This window comes from Xiphophorus hellerii, chromosome 14, assembly GCF_003331165.1.
Source record: "Xiphophorus hellerii strain 12219 chromosome 14, Xiphophorus_hellerii-4.1, whole genome shotgun sequence".
NCBI lineage: Eukaryota > Metazoa > Chordata > Actinopteri > Cyprinodontiformes > Poeciliidae > Xiphophorus > Xiphophorus hellerii.
The window spans coordinates 8,871,606-8,896,152 of NC_045685.1; the positions used below are offsets into that span (position 1 = coordinate 8,871,606).

The 24,547-nt window shown below is 39.3% G+C and overlaps 1 protein-coding gene across 1 annotated transcript; it reads left to right on the plus strand.

The window, feature by feature from the left end:
* The first annotated feature begins 6,435 nt into the window (after positions 1 to 6,435).
* Positions 6,436 to 23,207, plus strand: gc2 (guanylyl cyclase 2). The gene is made up of 26 exons (XM_032582110.1): positions 6,436 to 6,618; positions 7,317 to 7,758; positions 7,878 to 8,006; positions 8,098 to 8,277; positions 8,445 to 8,562; positions 9,348 to 9,649; positions 10,301 to 10,432; positions 10,544 to 10,647; positions 11,355 to 11,473; positions 11,671 to 11,755; positions 11,885 to 11,981; positions 12,355 to 12,477; positions 12,778 to 12,858; positions 13,873 to 14,049; positions 14,144 to 14,300; positions 14,771 to 14,920; positions 15,804 to 15,952; positions 16,081 to 16,244; positions 16,464 to 16,656; positions 16,743 to 16,917; positions 17,056 to 17,154; positions 17,595 to 17,689; positions 17,778 to 17,863; positions 20,726 to 20,826; positions 22,943 to 22,966; positions 23,095 to 23,207. The coding sequence occupies exons 2-24, from the start codon at positions 7,372 to 7,374 to the stop codon at positions 20,823 to 20,825; spliced, it is 3,402 nt and encodes a 1,133-aa protein (XP_032438001.1). The 5' UTR covers positions 6,436 to 6,618; positions 7,317 to 7,371; the 3' UTR covers position 20,826; positions 22,943 to 22,966; positions 23,095 to 23,207.
* The last annotated feature ends 1,340 nt before the right edge of the window (positions 23,208 to 24,547 follow it).

Below are 24,547 nucleotides of genomic sequence, written 5' to 3' on the forward strand. Positions count from 1 at the left end.
CGAACATTCTCGTCAACATTAAAGCCGATTTTTTTTTACCTTGATTATCATGTTTCATTTATTTACATTTCTGTTAATCCAGAACTGATATTTTCCATATTATTACAAAGTATATCTCATGATACATTAACAAATATTCCATAAAATAGAAAAACAGCTTTTAAAATTGTTGACGGAAAGTTCCTTCATATTTCTATGGTAAATTGACAATTTTTTTATGCATTTCTTTTTACAGTGCAGTAAAGTACAGACATCTGTAAAAAAAAAAAAAAAACTATTAGTTGTCCTGCCAGAAAATTACCCTCAACATTAACCTTTTACAACTTGATTGGAAATCCCCAGATAACTGCTGACTGTAAACAGGAAACTTCCCGGAATAAAACACAAATCCCAAACTTTGACCTGGAAAACCTCTGTTTCAGTAAGTGAGGGGTTAACGCTCTGGGGGGTTGAGTGCTGGGTGTCCCAGATGTAGTTCCAAGATGTTTTAATAAGATTAAACTAGAGCCTTTTAGCTTAAAAGTGTGTTAGATAGGTGCAGTTTTCCCTTTTGTACTGTTTTATGTAATCTTATGCACATTCTGATACAGAGTTTATGCATGAGCAAGATTTTAGATCTGTTGTCTCTATTTCTGGCTGCGAAGCTCCCAGTGGGCAGCCCATTTAGCTTTCCATTTCCCTTCTTCAAGACTGGTTCTAATCCCTGCTTCAAGCAGCGTTCTACGAAACTAAGCAGAATATTCAGCAGTGACTGCAGAATTCTGCTTCTTATATATTTGTGAAAAATATCTTATTCCCTGTTATTTTGTTGAGGAAAAGAATAATGCTTTTGTTCAATTATTTTCTCACATCCTCATGATTTCTTGTAACCATTTTGTGTTCCCTCCAAGGTCTCTCCGAAATCTGGGAGTTTTGTAAATGTAACACAAAATACAATATGCTTGGGATAATTTTCACGTGTTTGCAGTTGTTTCTGCATGTTTCTGTTTTGAGAAAATACATTGTTTGGCATTTTGTGAACATTTATGTCATTATTCGTTTTGTCTGTGATAGAGTTGAAAAGACGATGCAATACACCGACTACAATGCAGCGTCTTGTAGCTTCATTAGTGCAATCAATGGGTGTCTGTAAGGACAAGCTGGAGATATTTTCAAAGAGTAAAATTACTAAATTTTATTATGACCATGTAATCAAAAAATGGGACAAAATATATATATACTGTTTGTTCTTCTTTTTCACTATTTGGGCATACCAAATGAACGAGTAATTTCTCTAAATTTAAAAATATTTGTTATGAAAGACATAAACGCAGTATTTTATTTAATCACGTTTTGAAACTAAACATTTCATTTTGAAAATAAACATTTTAAAAATTACATAAATTAATAAATATTTCCATGAGTTCATGAAAAGAACATTTCTAGGAAAATCTAGATCTACATGAGGTCTGCTTCAAATGATTAATCAAATAAAAAGCAATGGCGCCACCGGGGTAATGTCCACCTTCATAACGTCAAAATAAATCAGTTGAGCAAATGGGGTCCAAACTTTCTGGACGCGCCCCTGCTGATTTATGTCAGTGCTTTATCTCTGTATTTTCCATGAGCTATCTGTAGGATTTGTGGGATGTTTCAGATAATCCTTAGTTACAGTCACAAACAAAAACCCCAGCAGCTCGCTGTCTGGGTTCTCATCGGTTTACTGGGCATGTGGAGGCCACTTATCCAGCTGCCTCACAGACGCTATCTGATGGACAAACAGCTCAACAAGCCAAAAAAAGGCAACCATTGCAAAACTAGCAGTGAGAGATCCAAATTGTGTGCTTGTGTTAGATCATCAGAGGCCTTCAGGATGCCTCTGTGGGTGTGTTTCCCTGCTACTTTTGGGACTAGATGACTAATAAATTTAGTCCTTTCGAGTAAAGGCATCCCCCCCCTGACACACATCTGGCTGTCTGTTGCTCCAAAGTAAACTGGCTGAGATGGAAAGCAACAGGGAGTCCGGCCTGCTGATTTATGTGACACATCATTCAGGAAAGGGGAAATTCTGTAAGGGAGGTCAACTCTGGAAAATGAGACCACAAAATGTTGCATCTCAAAGTTGTGATTCTGGCATGTTCTTCGCAAACCTGTCTCTCATTAATATATCATTAAAGGTTTTAAATTAGAATCAGATCAGATTTGAGGTCAGGGTGATGTGGCCCAGTTAAATTCAATTCAATTATTTTCACAGATTTAGTAATAAAAGCTTTTAAGGCATAATAACCTGGAAATCCAACATTCAGAACACGAGCTAAAGTTTTAAGTCAAGTTTATTTTTATCGCACTGCAATTCAAAGTGCTTTACAGTACAAAAACATGATATAGTATTGTTGTAAAGCAGCTCTATACATGCAGGGTTTACGCCTTGATTTAAAGGATCTCAGTGTTTCGGCAGTTTTGAGGTTTTCTGGAAGTTTGTTCTAGATTAGTGGAGCATAAAAACTGAATTCTGCTTCTCCATGTTTGGTTCTGGGGTAACAAAGTGGACAAGAGTCAGAAGAAAAGACTGCAAAGGTATTTATTGAATCCTGCTGACGTGTCTGAAATGATACACTGTCGATGTGAAAGTGTTGTTGCTAACATACGTGGACATACCTGGCACAAGCCAGTGGTTGGGAACTTCTCTTGTTAATCAGTGAAACAAGGCACATTGATGCTCAGACAAAGAAAACAAATGTAGCCCTTTGTTGTGTTCGTAGTTTTTGTCTTGGGATTGTCTCTTAATTGGCTAAAATGCAAACGCAGCTTGTTATCCCAAAAGGCCTCCGGCGGCAGTCTTCCATCACAACCAGAAGCTTTGACACAGATGACGTCACTGGTGGAATTTGAGAACTTGCCTCATCCTGTTTTAGGTCTCGCAGAGTCCCTCCGGTGCCTGCGTGTCTTCAGAATGACAGGTTCTCCGTCAGTGAACGCTAAGTGGCCGTTTCATCAGGAGTCATGAAAAGAGAGCTCCCGATCAATTCAAAGAGTTGCTAAAGCCAGAGGCTGTCAACACTTGGATATAAGGAGAGCATTGGTATGGCATATGAACCTGTGGGTTGAACTCGGCTTCAGGGGAGTTCATGAACATGTATCTTCAGGTAGAAGTCTACCTGAAGATCAGCTATTCCAACGACTGTTTTGATTTATTGTTTGATGCCTCTTGTGCAACTATGCACCAGTTCTGTCACATAAGCAATAATCATTTCTGCTTAGCCTGCAGCTATGAACTTATTTGACAGCATTTGTCTTTTTTAGTGTTGACAAAGTAAGACGTATCACTCTAAGGCAGAGGTCTTAAACTGTACTCCTCGAGGACAAGAGTCCTGCAACTTTTAGATTTGTCTCTTGCCCTACACTGGAATGTCTGAGCTACCTCACTAGCATGCAGTCAATCTATACAGGGCTCTGCTAACGAATTAGTGTTGGAGCCTGAAGTAGAGAGACATTTAAAAACACTGACCCTTGACGACTGGAGTTTGAGACCCTTGGTCTAAGGACTCAACACATGGTGAGCGACATCGCTCACCCTCCATTCATTTCTTATGGAACTTGTACAATGAGGCAACAATCGCTTTAAACTCCTCCAGCCAAGCGACCAACAAACTTTGTGCATGTAAATTCCCGAGCTTGTACACGTAAAGGTACACACAATACAAGAAAGTTGAACAATAGCTGCTTTTCCATTGACCATATTATTGCGCAAATTGGAATTACAAAAAAAAAAAGAAAATTGCTTTATGGAAGTTTCAGGGTGAAACTTGAACTTTCACCCTGAAAGGTGAACCCAACACATCGCTTTTCGCTGTAGTTGTTTGCTCCCCGTGTGTCGAGCCCATGAAACACTGCTGCACGAAACTATTTGAAAACTGAAAAATCGCATGAAATTATTCCTCTTAAAGCTTTCAGTCTTGAAGCGTGGGTCTTACAATGATGATTTAACCATCCGAGAAATCCAACTGGCAGGTGATGAATACTCATAAGCCTTGAACTTTCCCATGTTTTGTTACATGACACCCACGGACTGCAATTTATCTTATTGTAATTTTTCTTATGGATCGAGTCAAGATCCATAAGAATTTAAAAATATTAAATTCACTTAAATCATTAAGTGAAGTGGGAAGAAGCTGATAATTTCCGAAGGCCCTCCATCAACCTCTGCCAGCAGACTTTTAAATAATCACGTCCAATAAATCACATGTGCCTTTTAGGTCACTACATGTGAGCTCTCTGAAGCTGTGAAAAATGTACGAAAATGACAATAATAAATAGATCTGAAAAAAGTCTTACTGGTACTTTTTGAGCCTAAAGTTCAGCATTTACTAAATATGCAAATAAATCAGGATTAAAAGTTTAGAATGGTACTTTAGAATGTGGGACTAGATTGAAAGAAGGAAAAAATCTAGGCTTTTCACAAAAAATTATCTAACAGTATCACAGTAAAGAGGAATATGCATCAAGACGGAAACACATGAACAATTTTCCACTGCTTTCTGTTGGTCTTTCACATTAAATTCCTATAGAATTTGATAAAGTTTGTGGCTGGAATATGGAAAAATTTGCATATATTTTTGCAAGGCACTGTCTCAACAATAGCTGCAAGTATGTGAAAGCGTTTAACGGGGCAGGACAATGTGTGCATTACAGAAAGAGTCAGAGTTTATCTGGCAGGTCAAGTCTTCACATCTGGACTGATTTGTCTTGGTTCAGTCTGAGGTGATGTAACTTTATTATGAAAACAGCTGCTGAAAACGTTGCTGTACTTCTCTTGCCATGGCTAGGGTTGGAACAGTGCTGCATTGTGTACTCAAAAGACCTAGTTATTTTAAAAAAAGTATTTTTATATTAAATTCTTATTTTAAATTGTTGAGTTTTAAAAGTTCAAGATGGGAAAAGGAGCCAGATAAAAATGTAAAAATATCAGCACTCTCCCTAGAAACATCAGTGGCCAAACTGCCTTTTTATTTTGGCTACTTCTGGATCATACTGCCCTCTAGCTTTCAGAGGACGTCGGTGCCTTTGAGAGATATGCAATTAAAACAGGATGAAAGAAAAAGGTGAGAGTTTGTTCCTGTTTAATTTTTCTCTTTCTCTCTCTCTCTGTTTTTCTTCCCTTTTTATCTTTTGCTTAACAAACTGCAGTTCTGAGGCAAAAGGCAAAACACAACCTAAATTTCATAAAATATTACTAATCTGAATTTATTTATCCATCCATCCATTTTCTGTACACCCTTGTCCCTGGTGGGGTCGGGAGGTGCTGATGCCTGTCTCCAGCGAACGTTTCGGGCGAGAGGCGGGGTTCACCCTGGACAGGTTGTCAGTCTGTCGCAGTTTATTTATCCATATACTTTCTTATTATGATTTGTAAATGAAAAACACTTGGGTTGAAACTAAAGCTTCTGTGTAATCGATGATATAAAACATTTTATAATCTGAAAAATAAATGAATAAATAAATAAATAAAGATAAAAAAAGTGCATTGAGAATGCAGGACACAGAATTCAAAAAATTAAAGGATTAATTGATTTTGATTCACAGCTGGAAAGTAGGAAGACATGTCCAACAGTAAGGAATGCCAGATAAATAATACTTCTGTAGCCATTAGGTTGATATCTTTCAGTAACATCCAGTAAAATCTACGAAGTAGCACGGTTCTGACAAAACAAAGAAATCCTCAGTGTCCGGAGAACATTCCTCACAGCCGTGCGCTCGAGTCATGTTTGGTCTGCTCACATGGAGACAAAAGCACCAGCAATCTACAAACATTTCTGCACCTACTCGCACAAAACGTCTGCTTCAGTGTTTCAAATTATGGTTTGAACCAAGCGAGATAAGAGTTTTGATGTGTTGTTATAGTTTCATTCAGAGGAGTTTGTGGTTTTTGAGTTACACATTTGAAATCATGCAAAAGCCCGCTACAGGCCTACAAGGACCTCTGGTTATGTGTCTTTTCCTGCTCTGATTCACCTGATTCAAAGAAAGACATGACCTCACTAGATATTCTTAGAATATTCTCTAGAAGCCTTTGAATGAATCGTTAAATAAAATAAATCAAAGTGTTCAAAGAGAGAATGCACATCACCAACATGTCCTACGCGTTGCTTCCTTGTCATTTCTTGTTTTTTTTCTGAGGGTTTTTGTTGTCTCAAGGTTCTTGTCTAGACTTTTCATCTATTCCTAAAAGCATTTTTAAAAGAGAGACTATATTACATTATTAAAATACAACTAAATTCTTAGCATCCACAATCCATCCTAACAAAGAACAATTAATAAAAGCTACAGTAAAAGAAAGTATTATGATGACATTGATGTAAATGATTATCTCTAAAGATTCTGATTGGATTTGACATAATCTGGTAGGACAGGTCGTACACTCAGTGCAGTTCGTCTCATACGGACTTAGAGGTTTGGTTAGTCAAAATGTAGAGAACCTGTTAGGTTAATAATGTTAGACTAGTGCTGAGTGGACCAACTGTAATTAAAGATTTTTATGTCTGAAAAGAAGAAACAATGAAATCGCTTCTTAAGTTGCTCATTGGGGTCAGAAGATTTGCCTTTGAGAAACAAAACAACAGTCCGTCTCTTCAGTATATGGTAAGATATTTTACATGTATTTATGACACCCGCAATATAAATAGGAATAGATAAAGTGAAGGAAATTAAGAAAAAACGATGGGATAGTTGGCTAAGCGTGTGATTAGTATTTGCAATAGGTTTGCAAAAACTAATCACAACTTCCTTATATTTAAATAACACTTATCACAGAGCTGTTTGCTTTGCTTTTTATACAGTATATAACTGTGCTTACCTGCAGTAACTCCAGGCAAGCACAACATGCTTCCTGAAAGATTTTATGATTCATTTTTATTGATTAGGAACCTTGTTTGGTGGAATCAAGATTGGATTTTTTTAAAAAACAGCAAAATAAAATAAAAGATTGTACCACCAATAAAGCACAGCGGTAGTCACATTATGCTCTGGTATTTTAAAACTAGCTGGCTGAATGTTGTTGAATCTCATCCCAATTCAAACTGATTCTGGAATTAATCAAACCAGTTCATATTTAGCTTCTGGAGTGGCTTTTCAAAAACTCTCACTTTAACCCTGTTAGTAACAATTTACCCAGGCTTAAAAGCCTTGGCAACACAAGGCAACCAACTATGTATCAATCAATTTCACCTTTGGCAAGAGAATTGCTGTAAGAAAATTGCAATTTTGGAATAAAAATTCCAAAATTGATGAGTACGCATAAACGTTTCTACAATATGTTTTTTCTCCATTCCTTACTGCAGGGGAGACCTTCTTTATCCAGATTCTACTGAACTCCAGGGGACTGAATGTTGTGAGATGCTTCAGCTACAACATGACTTCATCCCCTTACTTCCAACACGGAAACAGCAGACACCCAGTGTCGCCCCGTTCCATCATCATCACACACCGACATCATCTTCTTCATCCCCATGTCCTTGCTCTTTCCTTCCACAACCTTCAAGTCTTCTCAGACTGCATGGAAATGGTCTCCTGAGGATCCTCCTCACCCTCCTTACTGCTCTGTGCATACTGCCCTGCCAAACGCATGCAGTCTTGTTTCGGGTCGGAGTGGTTGGACCGTGGGGGTGTGACCGGCTCTTTGCCAAGGCACTTCCAAATGTTGCGGCACAGCTGGCGGTAAATCGCATCAACAGAGACCCTTCGCTGTCCTACGCTGCTACGTTTGGCTATGCCGTGCTGCAGGTAGAGTGAAAGTTCTTTCTTTAACAATTGGATGTTTTAAAGTTCTTGGTTATTTCATTGGTTTTCTTGTGTCAACTTAGGTTTAGATATCAATTTGTTGATTGAATATTTCTGTTTAGGAGCCTTGTGAAACATCCAGGGCACTGGAGGCATTTGTGGGTTTCCACACAAAGGCCTCTGGTTACATTGGACCAGTCAACCCTGGATATTGTGATGCTGCTTCGATGCTCAGCAAAGGCTGGAACAAAGTAACTATTGTCCACAGAAGTTGTCTTTTCTTAACTAGAACAGTTGTTAAAGAAGCTGCTATATTTTCTTCTCTGTGCTCTCGTCTATAAGGCAATATTTCCTTGGGCTTGTGTGGGCTATGAGTTAGATGATGTCCGTAGCCATCCAACGTTTGCCCGATCTATGGCGAGACCCACCGCAGTGCTGCACAGTGTCATGACCTACTTCAGGTGGGCTCACATTGGCATCATCTCTTCTTCTGATGACATCTGGGTGGATACAGCAACCAAGGTCTGAATGTTTGTCTTTTGTCAATTTTCACTCTACGTAGAAGACCAACAATTTAAAGTTGTATGTAAAAGTAGAAAGCTGCATTATAGGTGACAAAGCCAAACTTGCTTCAGCTTTTTACCAGTATGTGCAGACATATTATGCCAAATCTTTTATGTCATGTCTAGGTGGCGGACTCTTTAAGAAGCCATGGGATGAACGTCAGATTTGTCAGTTTTATGGAAAACACACCTCATGGCATTAGGCGAACGCTGGCCAAGGTCCGCAAGATGAAGGAAATACGAGGTAAAACTGATGGCTCTTGTTGGAAAGAGTTTGGGATGTTCATTGGACTAGGAACAAACTATTCCTGAAAAGGCAAATTACATTTCTCTTACATCTTTCCCAACTTGTGCCTCACTTTAGTCATGTAAATTTCCAGATCTGTAGTTAAGAAATATGTCAAATAAATAATAATAATAATAATAATTTCAATTCAAACTCCAAGAAAGGAGGAATGAAAGTCTCCAGTGCCAATGTAAGATTGTAAGATTGAGGTCTGTATGGCGAGTCAAGAGACGAGCAGATATTAAGCAGAAATGTTGCCTAAGAGATTTGTAGTTTGGATACAAACCAGAACCGTATCAAACAGCAATCCAAGGTAAGCCTAATCCACCTTTAACTTGTTAATATCTTTGTTTGGAAGCACTATAATTCAGTGAGATAACATTGTAGCATCAATGAGGTTACTGTGGTTATTCATTCAACAGGGTTACTCTGATGTACAGTACTTTCTCTGTTTGGTTGTAAAATTACAATTCTGTGAATCAAACTAGTTGTCTTGAGTTAGTCATAAAAATTCACTTCATGCCAATGTTTCCTCTTCATTGCAATTATTAGTGTTAAGATTCGTACACCAGCAAGAAAATATAAATAAATTTGTCATTTAACCATAAACTATATTCTAATAGTTTTATTATGTTCCACATATTTTATATAGTAATGTTGACCAAAAGCATGCCTAATCTTATAAGAGACATTTTAGACACCTTCAGGCAGTCTCTGAGGCCAGTCGTCTTTTTCTGTCCTAGCTGTGATCCTCTGCATGCACTCGGTACTCATCGGCGGTTTGGCCCAGAAGCTCCTCTTGGAAACAGCCTACGACATGCAGATGATCGACGGCTCCTTCGTGTTTGTACCTTATGACACTTTGCTCTACAGCCTGCCATACATTAATGCAACCTACCCTACTGTGAAGAACAACAGCAAACTGCTGCGGGCCTACGATGCCATGTTGACTATCACCATCGACTCCCCCCAGGTGTCATTCTATGACGCCTACAGAGAAGCTATGGAGAGAGGAGAGGTGGCAAGAACGTTGAAGCCCCAACAGGTACATCAATTCATACCAGCCCTGTACGGTTTGCTTTAATCAAACTCTAGTTCATTTGCCTACAAAGTCCGGTTCATTTGGGGAGGTGTGAATGCGCAATGTAGCTCCGATGTGGAACAAAAATGCCTAAAAACTGAGATCTCGGTTCAATTAAAGTGAACTATGGTGTGGTTCGAATGCATATGTGGATGCAAGTAGACCGTAGACTGCTCCAAAAGCAGGAAGCGGACTATAGCACAGGGCATTCTGGGTAAATGGAACCAAATCAAAGACGCGGGTCTCGAGCTAGTGGGAGAAATGGCTTGGGGTCCTTTACCAAAAACAAGAGAAATCCTACAACCACTAAAATCTGACGCCATTCCATTTTTCTTTACATTTTGCGAAGAAGGTAAATTTCTCATTTCTTTTTCCTTCAGTAGTTCTTGGTGCAGAGTCACCACAGGCAAAGTGGTTTGGATCATTTTGACAGTGCAGTGTGAAAGTGAAGCGCACCATCTGGAAATGTAAAAGATGTTGCAATTTTGGTCCTCAATTGAACCGAGTCTACAGGACTATTAGGTGTGAAAACACCCTACGACTCAAAAAGAGGCTCAAAGGGTTAGTTTGTCTTAAGAACAATAAGTACAGCTGACATCTCTCTTTGTGGTCCAGGTATCCCCTCTGTTTGGAACCATCTACAACTCTATTCTGTTCATGGCTCATGCAGTGCATCGCGTTCGTCAGTCCGGGGTATGGATGTCTGGAGGAAACCTGGCACAACATATACGCAATTTGGATTTCCAGGTACAGATAGACCCAAGAAGTCCATAACACCAAACCACTTTTTTCTAATTTCAGCATAACATGAGGTAGATAAAGAGAGGTTATAGGATTTTACATTTCGTTAATTCACAGGGCTTTAGTCACCATATCAAAACCAGCAGCTCTGGAGCCGTTCAGCTGGACTACCTCATCCTGGACACAGATGGATCTACCTTGAATCTCATGCCAACATACAAGTAGGTCTCAGTGTTTTATGATTTCCAATGAGCAACAAAGAGTTTGCTCCACCAAGATAAATAACAAATGAATAAGACAGTCCCTTGCCTGACTGACTGAGTTAAATGTAAAGTTTGGTATGGAAGTGTTAATTGTGTGGGCCTTCTTTTCTAAAGTTTTTTAGCCTTGACCTTTTTGTTTGAGTAAACAATACAACGTGAACTGAACACCAGTGTACAAAGCAAGGTCCAGGAAATGAATTATACAATAAGTTGCCTGCGTTCTATGACCTGTAGTAGTAGCCAGAAGTAATCAAAATTAAGTATTTTTTGTTTACATTATCAGTGTCGTCCCAAGAAACTTTTTATAAGGGTGGCCAGACCAGGCTAGCAAAACTTTTAGGGAGCACAGCTAAAATAATATTTATTTTGCATTAATTTTTTTATTGGGTTTTATATTTATGTCTTCATTGACGAAGTAGGTGTATGGCTTTCTATGATACTAATATTATTCTCTTATTAAGAGGGCCAATGGCCTCCCCTGTAACCCCCTTTGGAGACGCCACTGTATATTATTTTCCAGGTGATCTAATATTATACGGAGCATGGCATCTTTCCTCCAGCTCAGAATTTAGCTGTCTCTCATATTTTAACAATTTGCTGAAAAAGAACAGCCTAATAAACTACACCCTCTTCAATTAACCACTGATCTCACTAATCAATGGCAGGATCGACATGGAGATCAGCATGGTTCGCTTCCTGGGTCGAGACATTCACTTCCCACAAGGCTATGGGCCCAGGAGGGATGCTGCCTGCTGGTTTACTCCCGGGGTCATCTGCTCAGGAGGTGAGGAAAACCACAAAAACATTTATTCAGGGTGTATATACGTATTTAGGATCTGCTGCAGTTAATTGATCTACTTTTAAATGAATTTGTATGCTGCACAGCGCACATGAATTTTTCAGAATTCCTTTCACAAAATAAAAAGTTTTTTGGATAACATTATAGGTTAAAGTCTGTTCTGTTTTTCTTTTCTTTTCCAGGAGTGGATCTGCTCTTGACTTTCAGCATGTTCTTTGGTTCTATTGCTGCTTCTGTCTTCGCAGTGGCTCTCCTGTACTGCATCAAGTACGAGATCACCTATAGAAACTATTAATCTAAAGCTACAGTGAATCTGAATTTTAGGAATCTTTAACAGGTAAAAACAACAAAACATAAACAAGTTTTTAACTTTTTTTTTCACTGACTCCCTATAAGGCGACGCGTCAATCAGATTCGAATGGTCAGAGGTCCCAACAAGATCCTGCTTACTCTCCAAGACGTCACATTTATTAACCCGTCACTTAGTAACAAGGTCAGCCATTATGCTGTGTCATGAAAACACTATTTTCCCATCACAAATCCCCCCAAAATTATTGTTAAATTCAATGTTTTTTGTACTATTTAAACCAGTGTTTCTCAATTCCACGCCACCCTGCCTTGCATGTTTTAGGTGTTTCCCTTCTGCCACCCACCTGGATTGAATATTTTGGTAATTAACAGGCTTCTGCAGTACTTGATGGTCATGCCATCATTTGAATCGGCTGTTCTGGAATAGAGGTACATCTAAAACATGCAGAGCAGGGGGGCCTGAGGACTGGATTTGAGAAGCACTGATTTAAACCCATGCACTCGCACTTTGTTACTCCTGATACTTTTCTAAACCGGTAACAATTTGCTATCCACAGAAGCTGAGCCTAGATGACAGCAGGACTAGCGGTGACCGGAGCACGTCTGAGCGCAGCCTCAACACACCCGCCTCCTCCCAGTCTCCGGCCACATACGAGAATTCAAACGTTGTCATTTTTGAGGTCAGATTTCTAGATCTATGCCAGATTAAGAACATGACATCATCACTTTCAGTTGGAAAAGATAAGTGGTAAATTTAGCATGACCATCAGCGCAATAAGATGACAGTTTTGAGACGTCTTGATCTATGAAGAGCAACCTCACTTAAATGCTATATTATCTTGTCTGTCCCTTTCGTAGCTCAGAGTACATAATCTGTTTTGCCTAAATCTAAACTAGGTACATACAGTATGTAAAAAGAATAAAGTTAGTGTGTGAAACTTTGAGGGGAGTTTTAATTCCACACTCTTTCTCCTGATCAGGGTGACTGGGCGTGGCTGAAGAGGCTACCTGATGGCCGGTTTCGAAGCATTAACCCTAAAACCAGCGATGTTTTTGAATTGGTATGTAAAAATAATGAGAGATACAAAAGAGCATAACTATTTTTTTCTAAAGCAGTATACTGCAGGGTTTCCCAAAGTGTATTATAATCCTGGCGGGCCACCAGGCTAAGCATTGCTTTTTTATTTAAGTCTTTTTAAAATATTAGCATTTTTTTTAAGACTTTATAGTTGGTGTTCAGTTGTTAATCTTCCAATCTTTCAATAACACAGAATTATCAATTGATATTTTAAAATTTCCTGTCAACTTTAAACATTTTTAAACTCAAAAACACGACGGGCCACGGGTGAATGACTGCCCTACCACCCAAACACCGGGCTTAGTAAGTTTTCTGGGGGGGTTTTGTATAGGACATTTGACATGTAGATAAACATTTCTTTGCTAGAAAGGCTGCAAGGACTGAGGTATGTTGATTTAGAAGTGTTGAATACCATAATAAACTATAATCATATATTTCGTTGGTATAAATCAGAATATTTCATGATTTCAAAATTGAGTATATTTACACCACCTATGATAAAACAGATTTCTTCCTGCATGTGTGGACTCTGTTGAGTTTTGAATTTTACCCCATCGCTAACGTTTCGCCTTGACATAATGCGCCAGTTCAACTCTATGAAACTTACTGGAAATTGCCTGTGCTGTTGACATTCATCTCAGACTGCGAAGAAATAAGTGCCAAGCAGAACTAGGCAGCTTTTAACGTTAATTTAATATTTGAAAGCCTGGCCAACACTTACTCAATGGCTTCGTTCACCACCTTCGGCGCCATTGCTATTGCTACAGTAGGCTAGCAATGGCGCATTGCTACAGTAGGCTAGCAATGGCGCTGACGCAGTAGGAAATTGACGTCATTGCCCGGTTCAAACTGCCGAAGAAATCTAGGTCAGTCGGAGAAATCTCAAACAAAGCAGTGAAATTAGATTAAAATCGAGCGGAACTGCGTGGGAAGGCTAATTAAAACCCAACGTTTTGCGAAACTACACGAGTAGGTTTGTGCTGCCTTGCTCCTGCAGATGAACGACATGCGTCACGAGAACGTCAACCCTTTCCTGGGCTTCTTCCATGACTGCGGTGTGTTCGCCATCGTCACCGAGTTTTGCTCCAGAGGAAGCCTGGAGGACCTGCTGCTGAACGACGACGTCAAACTCGACTGGATGTTTAAATCGTCTCTGCTGCTGGACCTCATTAAGGTAAACGGCAATGCGGGGAATTTAGGTGGAAGACAACATTTCAAACAGAGAAGTCGACGAAACTGCACCTACTTTCTTTTTTTCAATTTTAAAGGGTATGAAGTACCTTCATCATCGTGGCGTGTGTCACACCCGTCTGAAGTCTCGTAACTGCGTGGTGGACGGACGTTTTGTCCTTAAAGTGACAGACTACGGCTACAACGAGGTTCTGGAGTCACAACGGTTCCCCTTCGTTGAATCGCGTCCAGAAGGTAACAGATACAAAGCTTTTTCAGAGTTTTTACTTATTTATTTCATTTCAGGACCTGGACAGTTTACTTACTTTTGGGGAAGGTGTATTCATTAGAACACAAAATACATTATTGACCCTAACAAAAGCAATGAAAATATGGCAAACACCTTCTCCTTATTCTTCCAGGGAAAACTTTGTTATAACTTCTGAAAAAGGTACTCTAATTATATAAAAAAGATAATATACACCAATCTTTTGCTTACACTGAATTGTGGTTTAGGTTTTGACCAGGCGTTTCATAGATTTGTGAAATAGAGAAGCATTGATTCTGATTTCTTTCTGAAAGCTGCTCATTCTGCAACCCTGCAGTGTTGAAAATTAATTTCTGTGTGGTTCACGCTGTGAAAACTGGACCCTGCGGTCTCACTGTAGCAGATAATTTCTCAAACTGTAGCAACAGTAGGACATTAAATCACTTTTTTGTTGAAGAGTTGCTGTGGACGGCTCCAGAGATCCTGAGAGCCAGTCATCCGGGACTCCACGGCACTCTCCCCAGTGACGTTTACAGCTTTGCTATCATAATGCAGGAGGTCGTGGTCAGAGGGCCTCCGTTCTGTATGCTGGACCTGGCTGACGCAGGCAAGACAACTCATTTGCAAAATTGGTTGTACTGCTGATGACGGAAGGCACAAGATATCAAACATTTTAAAATCAGCTAAACGGATTAAAATATTTGTCAGTTAGATCAGCAAAATGGAAGTAAATATAGTTTTCAGATACATAAAAATATATAGTGTTAAAAATGTTTGGTTTTTTTTAAACAATTTTGTTTTTTTAAATAAAGGTGTGTTGAGTACTTTTCGATAGTCATCATCTTATTTTACTGGATCAGCTCACTTTTGCAAAAGGAAATCAGATCAGAAACAGTCAATTTTATGAGGTATGCTGTTCATTTTTGGACATTCCCATTAGCAGATATGACTCACCACCCAAGGTGGCATAACTTATGGGGCGGCAAGAGAATTTCAAGCAAAAAAAAAAATTGTATTCACATATTTTGAAAATATAGTTTGTAAAAAAAAAAGAAGAAAATACTGTTTGATGATAGATATTGCTAAAACCTTTCTATTTGCTATGTTCTATAAGTTTTTTTTGAGGCTCTGGATAATGAAATAATGAAAAATGAATCTGCTATTTTCTTATAACATATCCATAAACAAGATGGATCATGTGTAATAAACAACACATAGGCGGTTTTGCTTCTTTAAAAAAATTTACATACAACGTTAATGGGTATCTATTGTAAAAGTGTTAAAACTCCACAACATTACATTCTCTCACGTCAAATCATTATTAAATCATTGATTTATTTCTAAGACAATTCAAAAGTACTTCAAACAACCTTAAATTGTGGGAAAATAAATGATCTCCAACGTCTAGTATTAGACTCAAGTCTGCTGTTCAGATTTTAGCATCATTTGAAAGAGGAGAACCCTGCTAAGCTCCTGTTTTACGTCCTCAGAAATATTAGAAAAGCTTCGTAAGCCTCCACCTCTGTGCCGTCCGGTGGTCAGTCCAGATTACGCTCCTATGGAGTGCATCCAGCTGATGAAACAATGCTGGACCGAACAGCCCGACAAGAGGCCGACCTTTGAGGACATATTTGACCAGGTCATTCTTTTTTTATTTCCAATCAAGTTGCGCCTGAATATTTTCATGTTAATTCTAACAAAATCTACTTAAAAGTACACTTTTTAAACGAATTCTGTTGGATATGCATGCGCTTCTGGTCCTTTCAGTTCAAAAACATCAACAAAGGGAAGAAGACCAACATCATAGACTCGATGCTGAGGATGCTCGAGCAGTACTCTTCTAACCTGGAGGAGCTGATCAGAGAGCGAACGGAGGAGCTTGAGATAGAAAAGCAGAAGACAGAGAAGCTGCTGACACAGATGCTTCCCCCGTACGTTACCACTCATATGAATGAACAAGGAAACATGCGTGGAATGCCAATTTTATTTTTTTAAGGTAAAATGAAGGATAAAGACGAAAACAATACTGATAAATCTGTCAGAAAACCGTTGGAAGATTTGTCAGCGCTCTCAATTGTCCATTTAAAGTGAACTTTTAGTTCGGCCTGGGTTATACAAACTGATTTAAAAGTTTTTTTTCACCCCTCCAGATCAGTGGCGGAGGCTTTGATGGTGGGAGCGGTAGTGGAGCCGGAATATTTCGACAACGTGTCGCTCTATTTTAGCGACATCGTTGGCTTCACCACCATCTCAGCCAACAGTGAACCTATCGAGGTAGTCGACCTCCTCAACGACCTTTACACGCTGTTCGACGCCATTATAGGAAACCACGATGTCTACAAGGTTCCACTTTTCCATTTAATCTCGTGTCCAAAGAGGTAACATTAGGTGGTTGAAATTGGTGCTCATTTTCTCACCGCCTTCTCAAGGTGGAGACTATCGGCGATGCCTACATGGTGGCGTCGGGTGTTCCCGTCCCCAACGGCAACCGCCATGCTGCAGAAATTTCCAACATGTCTCTGGACATCCTCAGCGCTGTGGGAACCTTCAAAATGAGGCACATGCCAGACGTTCCTGTCAGAATACGAATAGGACTCCACACAGGTGAGTAAAGAATGGAGTTTAAGTCGAGTTCTCCGACTTTCGATCGACATTCAGCCAGACACCAAAGATCCATATGTACACCAAATGTTTTGTTCTTCAACGGGAGAAACTTGACTTTGGATCTGTGGTGTGTTGCAGGTCCGTGCGTAGCAGGCGTAGTGGGTCTCACCATGCCTCGCTACTGTTTGTTTGGAGACACGGTGACCACCGCTTCTCGAATGGAGTCCAGTGGAATGCGTACGTTCACACAAGTCAGAGAACAAGTTTGTGGATAAAGTTCTAATTAAAGAAACTGGCACATATTTTCCGATCTATTGATTAAGTCTTTCTATGCAGAAACCAAACATTTCCAGATTTAAGTACAATAAAAAGGTACAAAAAAAATCTAAAAATGGCTTTGAAATGATGTAATTTTTCAGATTTTTAATAAAATAATAAAATCCCAATGTTTTTTTTTACTGTAATCTCTTGATATTGAGCACAAACTTTGGATTTGAAGTCTTTGCAGTTTTCTTAAGGTTTGCAATCTGCATTTAGGTGTCACTTTACCTATAGGTTTTCTGACCCGATGGAAAGCTTTTTACTTGGGCTTTTTCCAGATTGTTTTCTTTGTTACACTTTTTTGGTTAGGTAATCTAAGATGTTTTGATGTTAATTTTTTTTTTTTCTTATGATAGCCTACAGGATTCATGTCCATCAGAGTACAGTAAAGGTCCTGCAGGAACTCAATCTTGGCTACAAGCTTCAGTTGAGGGGTCGTACAGAAGTCAAAGTACAAATCTTCAGTGAATAAAAAGATAATTTCACCTGTATGACTAGAAGCTTGAAGAAATTATTTTTTGTTTCTACCTCTTCTTCAGGGAAAAGGAATAGAAGAAACATACTGGCTTACAGGGAGAGATGGATTCACCAAACCTCTGCCGGTTCCTCCAGAACTTAAGTCAGGGTAGGGATGAGTTTCTTCCATCCCTTCCTCGTGTTTGTCTTTCTGCTCTTTTTCTTTCCCCCACCTCCTTATATAGCTAGAATTTTTCCACCCTGGTCAAAGTTCTCTCCAGATTCTGAGTCCTGCACTGGTTTTGAATAACTACCTACAAGTAACCTTATCAGTTCTTCATTCAAGTTCAAAATCAGCCACTTTCATACTGGTCCTTGCATGAACTTGCTCTTCCCATCTGAAATCTTACGAGGGTATATCATATTGTTTACAGTTTTATAAACAGATTAAGATACAATATTTCATTAGAAATTAAAAAATATTGTACAGTAAACAAGAAAAGCATCCACACTATCACTTTGATACAATGGTTCTGGTTTTATTATACACTTTATGTAAAGTACAGTACATGTTTTAGGTGTTGTAATCAACCATACCACAGTTACAGACACCATGTTCTAGTAATATCTTTGTACAAACAATTGATTTTAAGAAGACAGCTCCACACACATGCACACAATAGGGAAAACGCAACATTCAAAGAAACAACACACTCTCCATAAATGTGACAATTCTGCATATTATTTCCAACTTTTGTTTCAAATTAGTTCACATTACTCTATAATACTATCATCCTTGATTTGAAACAGAGTTTAGGTCATTGTTTGCATGCACACACTGTATTCACAGCAATCCGTAATCTGCAGCCACAAGTTTTTTGGGTCTCTTCTAGACGGGGTTTTCAGTTTACCCTAGCAAATCCAATGCCAAGTGTCCGAAGTAGATAAAAATCAACTAAATCTTCTGTTGGTGGTTGCTACTCATTGCCAGTGTTACCAGAGTCCGCAGTCATAAGCTGGTTCTCCTCCACTCAACATCTGCTGGCTCACTTTGTGCCAGCTCCTCCAGGGAAATCCTAAAACCTTACCAGGCTAGTCGAGAAACAGTCCCTGGGCTTTCCTCTGAATTTTCTCCTGGTGGTATGTGCCTGGAAAAACCTCATCAGGGAGGCATCCAGGAGCCATCCTTATCAGATCCTAAAGCCAGCTCAACTGGCTCTTGAGACTTTGAACATGGAATTGATTTGAGGACAAGACTGTGGAGGTAAGTTCACCAACTCAAGCCACTGGAAGGACATGTGGACTAATGTGGAGAGTATCTGAATGTAAGTGGGGGCCAACAAAGCCTACCATCTTTATTTTCTGATGAGGTTCAAACAAACTAGATGATCAGGAGCTCTGGATATTTGGTGACAGAGCAGGGGAGTGTTTTGATGGACATTATCAGCTTGTCAAAAACAGGGAGAATTGAGTTTATTCATGATCCAAGGACCTCCCAATGTATTTCATTGGTCTGATTGGTAGGCAACTTGGGATAAAGGACCGTTCTCAGGGGAATATCTACGTATGAGAGAAGGAAGCTGGAATCAACCTATCACTTTTAGATCGCAAGATGACTCCTCCTTCCACTGGGCCACAGTTAAGCGGAGAAGTTGACCACAATGTAAACCCTGGTACTGAGTCAACCTTGCCTCTCTTCTGGGGTAATCTGACAGAATACTTGTGTACCACATGAGTTACTAGACATAGTTGCTTAAGGAGTTGGTGACGGGTTGTTCTTCCAGTAATCATCTGTGCATGCTCTTGCATTGCTCCAATGTACTCAAGGAGCTGAGTACATTGGAGCTCCTTGGTCTCCAATGGCTGAAACAGTAATTTGAGTTCATATAATAGATACTTTGAGCAATTAATGAAGTTGAAGACAATGCTGGATGTGTTCTCAGGCTGGGCTTTCTGTATGAAGAAGTTGAAGATTAGTAACTTGTCACATGTAAGTGAAGGCTATTTGAAAGTAAATGATGGTGCATAAGGTTTGGTCACTTCAGACAGTCTAGGGCAGGGGTGTCAAACTCCAGTCCTCAAGGGCCGCTGTCCTGCAGTTTTTAGATGTGCCACAGGTACAAAACACTGGAATGAAATGGCTTAATTACCTCCTTCTTGTGTAGATCAGTACTCCAGAGCCTTTCTAATGACCTAATTATTCTATTCAGGTGTGGTGCAGCAGAGGCACATCTAAAAGTTGCAGAGCAGTGGTCCTCGAGGACTGGAGTTTGACACCTGTGGTCTAGGGCACTGCATTCTAGTGAGGTAGTTTCACCATTTAATTCAAGTCTCTTTTAGACAAGAGACTTGTCTAAAAGTTGAGTGTCAAACTCGAGGACTACAGTTTGAGACCCTCGGTCTACGGGATACAGATCTTCAGCCATCTTTCCAGGAGTAAATTCAAACAAGAGGAAACAAAGTCCTGGACTGGCAGAATACAAGTAGTAATTGTCCTAATTACATTCTACACCTCAAAATACTGTATAATTGCTATATTGTATCCAGAGGTCCGTAGTGGTGATGAGATCTGAGTTTTAATATTTTATTCAGGAGGAACTGTTGGCAGACCTAACATCAGTTTGTAGTACCTTGGAAAGGATTAATTGGAACCACTGCACTAATAGTACTCTTCCATTTCCTCAATCATTGGACTCATGTGCAAATCTTTAGGTTGTCTTAGAATTCTTAGAAGAATTGTGTTGAAAATTTTGAAGGAATTTTGCTGCTATGTGAAGAAACACCTTTAAGGAGAAAACTTGCATTGGGTCAAACCTTTTAATGTCCTTTACAGACTTTCCAATAAAATTAGTCTCCAAGGAACCTACCTTTTAGTCACTTCTCTTTAAAATGGTGGACCTATTGGATAACAAAAAAGAAAATACAATGAACGGCTAAGTTTGGTTTTTTTTAGAGAGAAACATGCCATTGCAGGACTGCAGAACGTGAGTGTGTGTGTGCTGTGATCACGGTGTTCGCTTCGTCTCAACAGGCAAATGGCCCATGGGCTGCAGATGGCCGAGATAGCCCAGTACAAGAAACGGAAAGCCGAGAAACAACAGCAGGAACAACTTGCAAAGAAGAAAAACTGAGGTAATGTTATGCATTATAAAAATGTATAACATTACTGGCTTGGTTGGCAACGTGACTCGTCCTTTGGCAAACATAGTTTGGGGATGAACTGTCTTCAAGGTGTTACCACAATTTATTTAGACTTGATTGTTCTTTAACACAACCCATTCCAAGTTTGGTGAGAAACATTGGCTTTGACAATATGTATATATTAGTTAAAATGAGTTATTATTCAATTATTCAATATTTTTGAATACATTTTAAATTTAGAAACCTTTCAAACATCCAACTGTTTTTCCCTCTAAGGAATAGATCAGATGTTTGTTGCAGTTGCACATTTACTGACTGTGCCTTATTATCTGCGCTTGACTTAAGTTGTTGACAAAATTTCTTATTGGACTTTAACCTGGGTTGTATCAGTATGTAATTTAATGCTATTAAAAGCAGTGGCATCTGAAGACAGTTCATGTGAGGATTGTGGGGACTTTGTCCGTGGGATTAAAAGAAAAGCTTCTCTTTTTTGTTCATAAAAAACTCAGTTCTTCTACTTTACAAGTCTTTTAAAGTGCTCACCACATCGCTGCTGTCACTTGAAAACATGTACTAAATGTCCTTCACACCTTCAAAATGATCAATTCAGCATGTTTTTCATTCGACGGCAGCAACGTGTTGTTGCTGACTAGGTTGATGGGAAAAGTCATGATGTGTCTTTGAAATAATAGTTTGCCACTATCAGTCTGCAGTGGAGAGCAGTCAGAGCAATTCCAGTTTAAAGAATCAGCAAGAAATTTGCATGGACCAGTCATGTTAATGGCTCGTCAGATTTGGGCTGGTTTCAGAATGAATTTCAGCCATCTAAACCAGTCAAAGCTTTTAAACTTTCATAGCCATCAACGCTATACAGATATTCCACAATTGTATAGTTATATTGCAAGGGGATGCTTCACATGGTCCATTTGACAATGTTCTACTGAAAGATAAGAGAATCTACGGTGCCAAATTTCCCCCCCCAAAAAACTAATCAATAAAAAATTACACAAAAGTACTCAGGCTACTTTTAAAGGTTTGATGAGGTTTGCTGAAGTTCTCAAAAACCAGCCCTGGTCTGTTGGCTTGACTTTACCCATGAGATCGTCTGTCTGTCTGATTCTTCATAAAGAAATGGTCCTGACATCTGCCTACTGCAGACATGGCAGTAATGACTTGATTAAAGATGTGTTTTTCATGGATATGGAAATCTGATAATCCCCATATCTGGTATATACCGTTTAAATTTCTATACTTCTTCTGTGCTCATTGTGTTGTATTCTATGTTCATCAACCTCAAACATAAATCAGGCATTTCTTCAACATGACAAACTGGAAACTTGGGAGTTTCTTTGAAACCCCTTTTAAGGGGCAGCTAAGATTTCATGGTGATGTACTCAGACGTCCTCTGCTGTGTGTTCCCCTTTTTTGTGTGTGATCCTTTGACTTTAAAGAGTAGACACTGAGTGAAAATTTGATTCTCCCTCCATATTTACCTTCGTGTGGAAGGTAAATATTGGAAGGGCTGACTTTTTAAGCATGTTTTGGTGTTTGTTGCGTGTTTCTTTATGCTCTAGAAGTAGTTTACGTAGATAGTAGTTGTTAGACCAGAAAGTTGGCGGTTCCGGTCCTGTTGGTTTGGTGTCCTGCATGTTCTAGATCTTGTTCTTTCCAAACACAGCTGGTTTATATATTCGCTTTGTACCTCCTCCACATGTTACCAAGGTGTACTGGAGTCTCAAAATAACCTTTTTATTTAAATCTAGTTTTCAGGCAAGATCAAAACTTAAACCAGCATGGGACTAGTCCTTGGGGACCGGAATTGCTTGCTCTGGGGGCTTGATCTTGTACTTTTAATCTTCTCCATGTTTTTTTTTTTTGATGAAAGAAATGGCTCCAGATTTTTTGACGTTTGAGAAAGCACAAGATATATGTAATTTTCCTGTGCGTTTGTTAGCTGTTTTTTTTTTTTAAAACTAACACTTTCTACCAAGGGAAAAAATGCTTTCAACTCAACTATTTTTTGGCTGTTTGCAAGGAAGAAGAGATATTTCTGCTTAAAGCTTAGCTCATTGTTCTTTCCTTTACCTCTCTCTTGTTTTTTCTGTAGGTGCAGATCTTTCGACGCTTCAAAGTAAATACAATATTTTTCCTTAAAAACATAGAACTATTCCTTTCCAATTTTTTATGACCCAAACCGATTCTAATTTTCTCCCTCCGTCATCCACGCTCTTTCTCACAGCTTCTGTTTCTCTCACTCAGGATGTCATTGGCTGAAAACAGGGACATGAAGCAGGTGTTTCACAAGGCAGTAAAGAAGATCTCTCACGTCCGCGTTGTGACGCAGCTTTACGTGCCCGAAGACGACCACAATGTCATGCTGACGCACCACTGAGTGACTGACTTTGTCTGGAGACAACTCAAGAGCACCGCCTCCACAAAGCTACAGTGATAGAGAACTGTGAAAATGAGCGTCCAACTCGAGAGAGAGAGAGAGAGAGAGAGAAGGAGGGTAGTAAAAGTGTTGTTAGGGGTTTACAGCGGCCACGGCGTTTGAGTGAATGTCTGTGGGCAGTGGCGCAAAAAGTGGGTATGTACTACATGCGACGCATAGGGGCGCTGTGCTAAAGGGGCGCCATAGCGAATGGAAAAATGATCTCTAGTCGTCATTAACGTGTCCGCTTGCACCTTGGAAAGTCCACGTTTGTGCCGCTGTCTGTGAGTATCAGTGGCTTGAAGTGCAGAGATGACGCCTGAATGGAGAACGATCTATGGAGGCTGACAAGTGATGAGTCGGCAAAGACGGGATCTGCAGAAAGTCTCGGTCAGCAGCAGAGGAACGCGGCTAATCTCTCTCTTTCGTCTCCGTCACCTTGGCTCCTCTTCTGGAAGGACATTTACTAGGAAGGAAAGCTCTTTGGTGCTCTGTCTTCTTCAGTGTACAAATAAATAAGTAAAATCCCAAAAGATTTGGGCTTAAATAGAGGAGAACAGACATACATAGGCATTCAAGACCCAGACAATGTTTACAGTCTTTTCTGTCAGTTAGTAAAAATGTTCTAATTGCTTGTGTTCATTTGTACTAACAAAAAAACAAACAAATATATATATATATAATAATCATAAATAAATCAGAATAAAGCTCAATGTAGAAAACAGAAATATTTAAATCTTACTGCTATCTGTGTAACATTGCAAGGTTTGCTTGTTGCTTTTCAAACGGAACAAAAATATGAAATCACACAATGTGAGGAATGTGATATCAAAATGTTAATAAGAAAAACAAGAAAAAAAGAGAAGCTCAGAGTTTAATTGGCTTTAAGCACAAACGTGTCGGATGTGAATTGCCCTCTACAGGACAAGTCGTTTCAAATGGCCTTTTGGCTTCGAATTTTGAAAGACTCCTTTGGAGAAATCCATAATGAACAATGGAGTTAAATGGCGATTGTTTTGTTTTAGGTGAAACACTAATGTGTTTTGCAGTGTAATGTTTACATTATTAATATCACAGGGTGATTGATCGGATGTAAAATTGTCATCTCAAATGCTGCATTTGATCAGAAATGAAGGAATAACATCAAGAGACTCAACTGTGCATGCAGGTTGTGTGAAAAAGCGACAGAATTTACTGTTTGTAAAATTGCAAAACTCTTCCAACAACACACGTCTCACTCCTAGAGAGACTCACAGCGCCCTCTTGTGGCTCCACAAGAGC

Coding starts and splice junctions, on each gene's coding strand:
- gc2 (XM_032582110.1), top strand. CDS start 7,372: ATGCTTCAGCTACAACATGACTTCATCCCCTTACTTCCAACACGGAAA. Junction 11,982..12,354: donor ACCCGTCACTTAGTAACAAG/GTCAGCCATTAT, acceptor TGCTATCCACAG/AAGCTGAGCCTAGATGACAG. Junction 17,864..20,725: donor CCTCCAGAACTTAAGTCAGG/GTAGGGATGAGT, acceptor TCGTCTCAACAG/GCAAATGGCCCATGGGCTGC.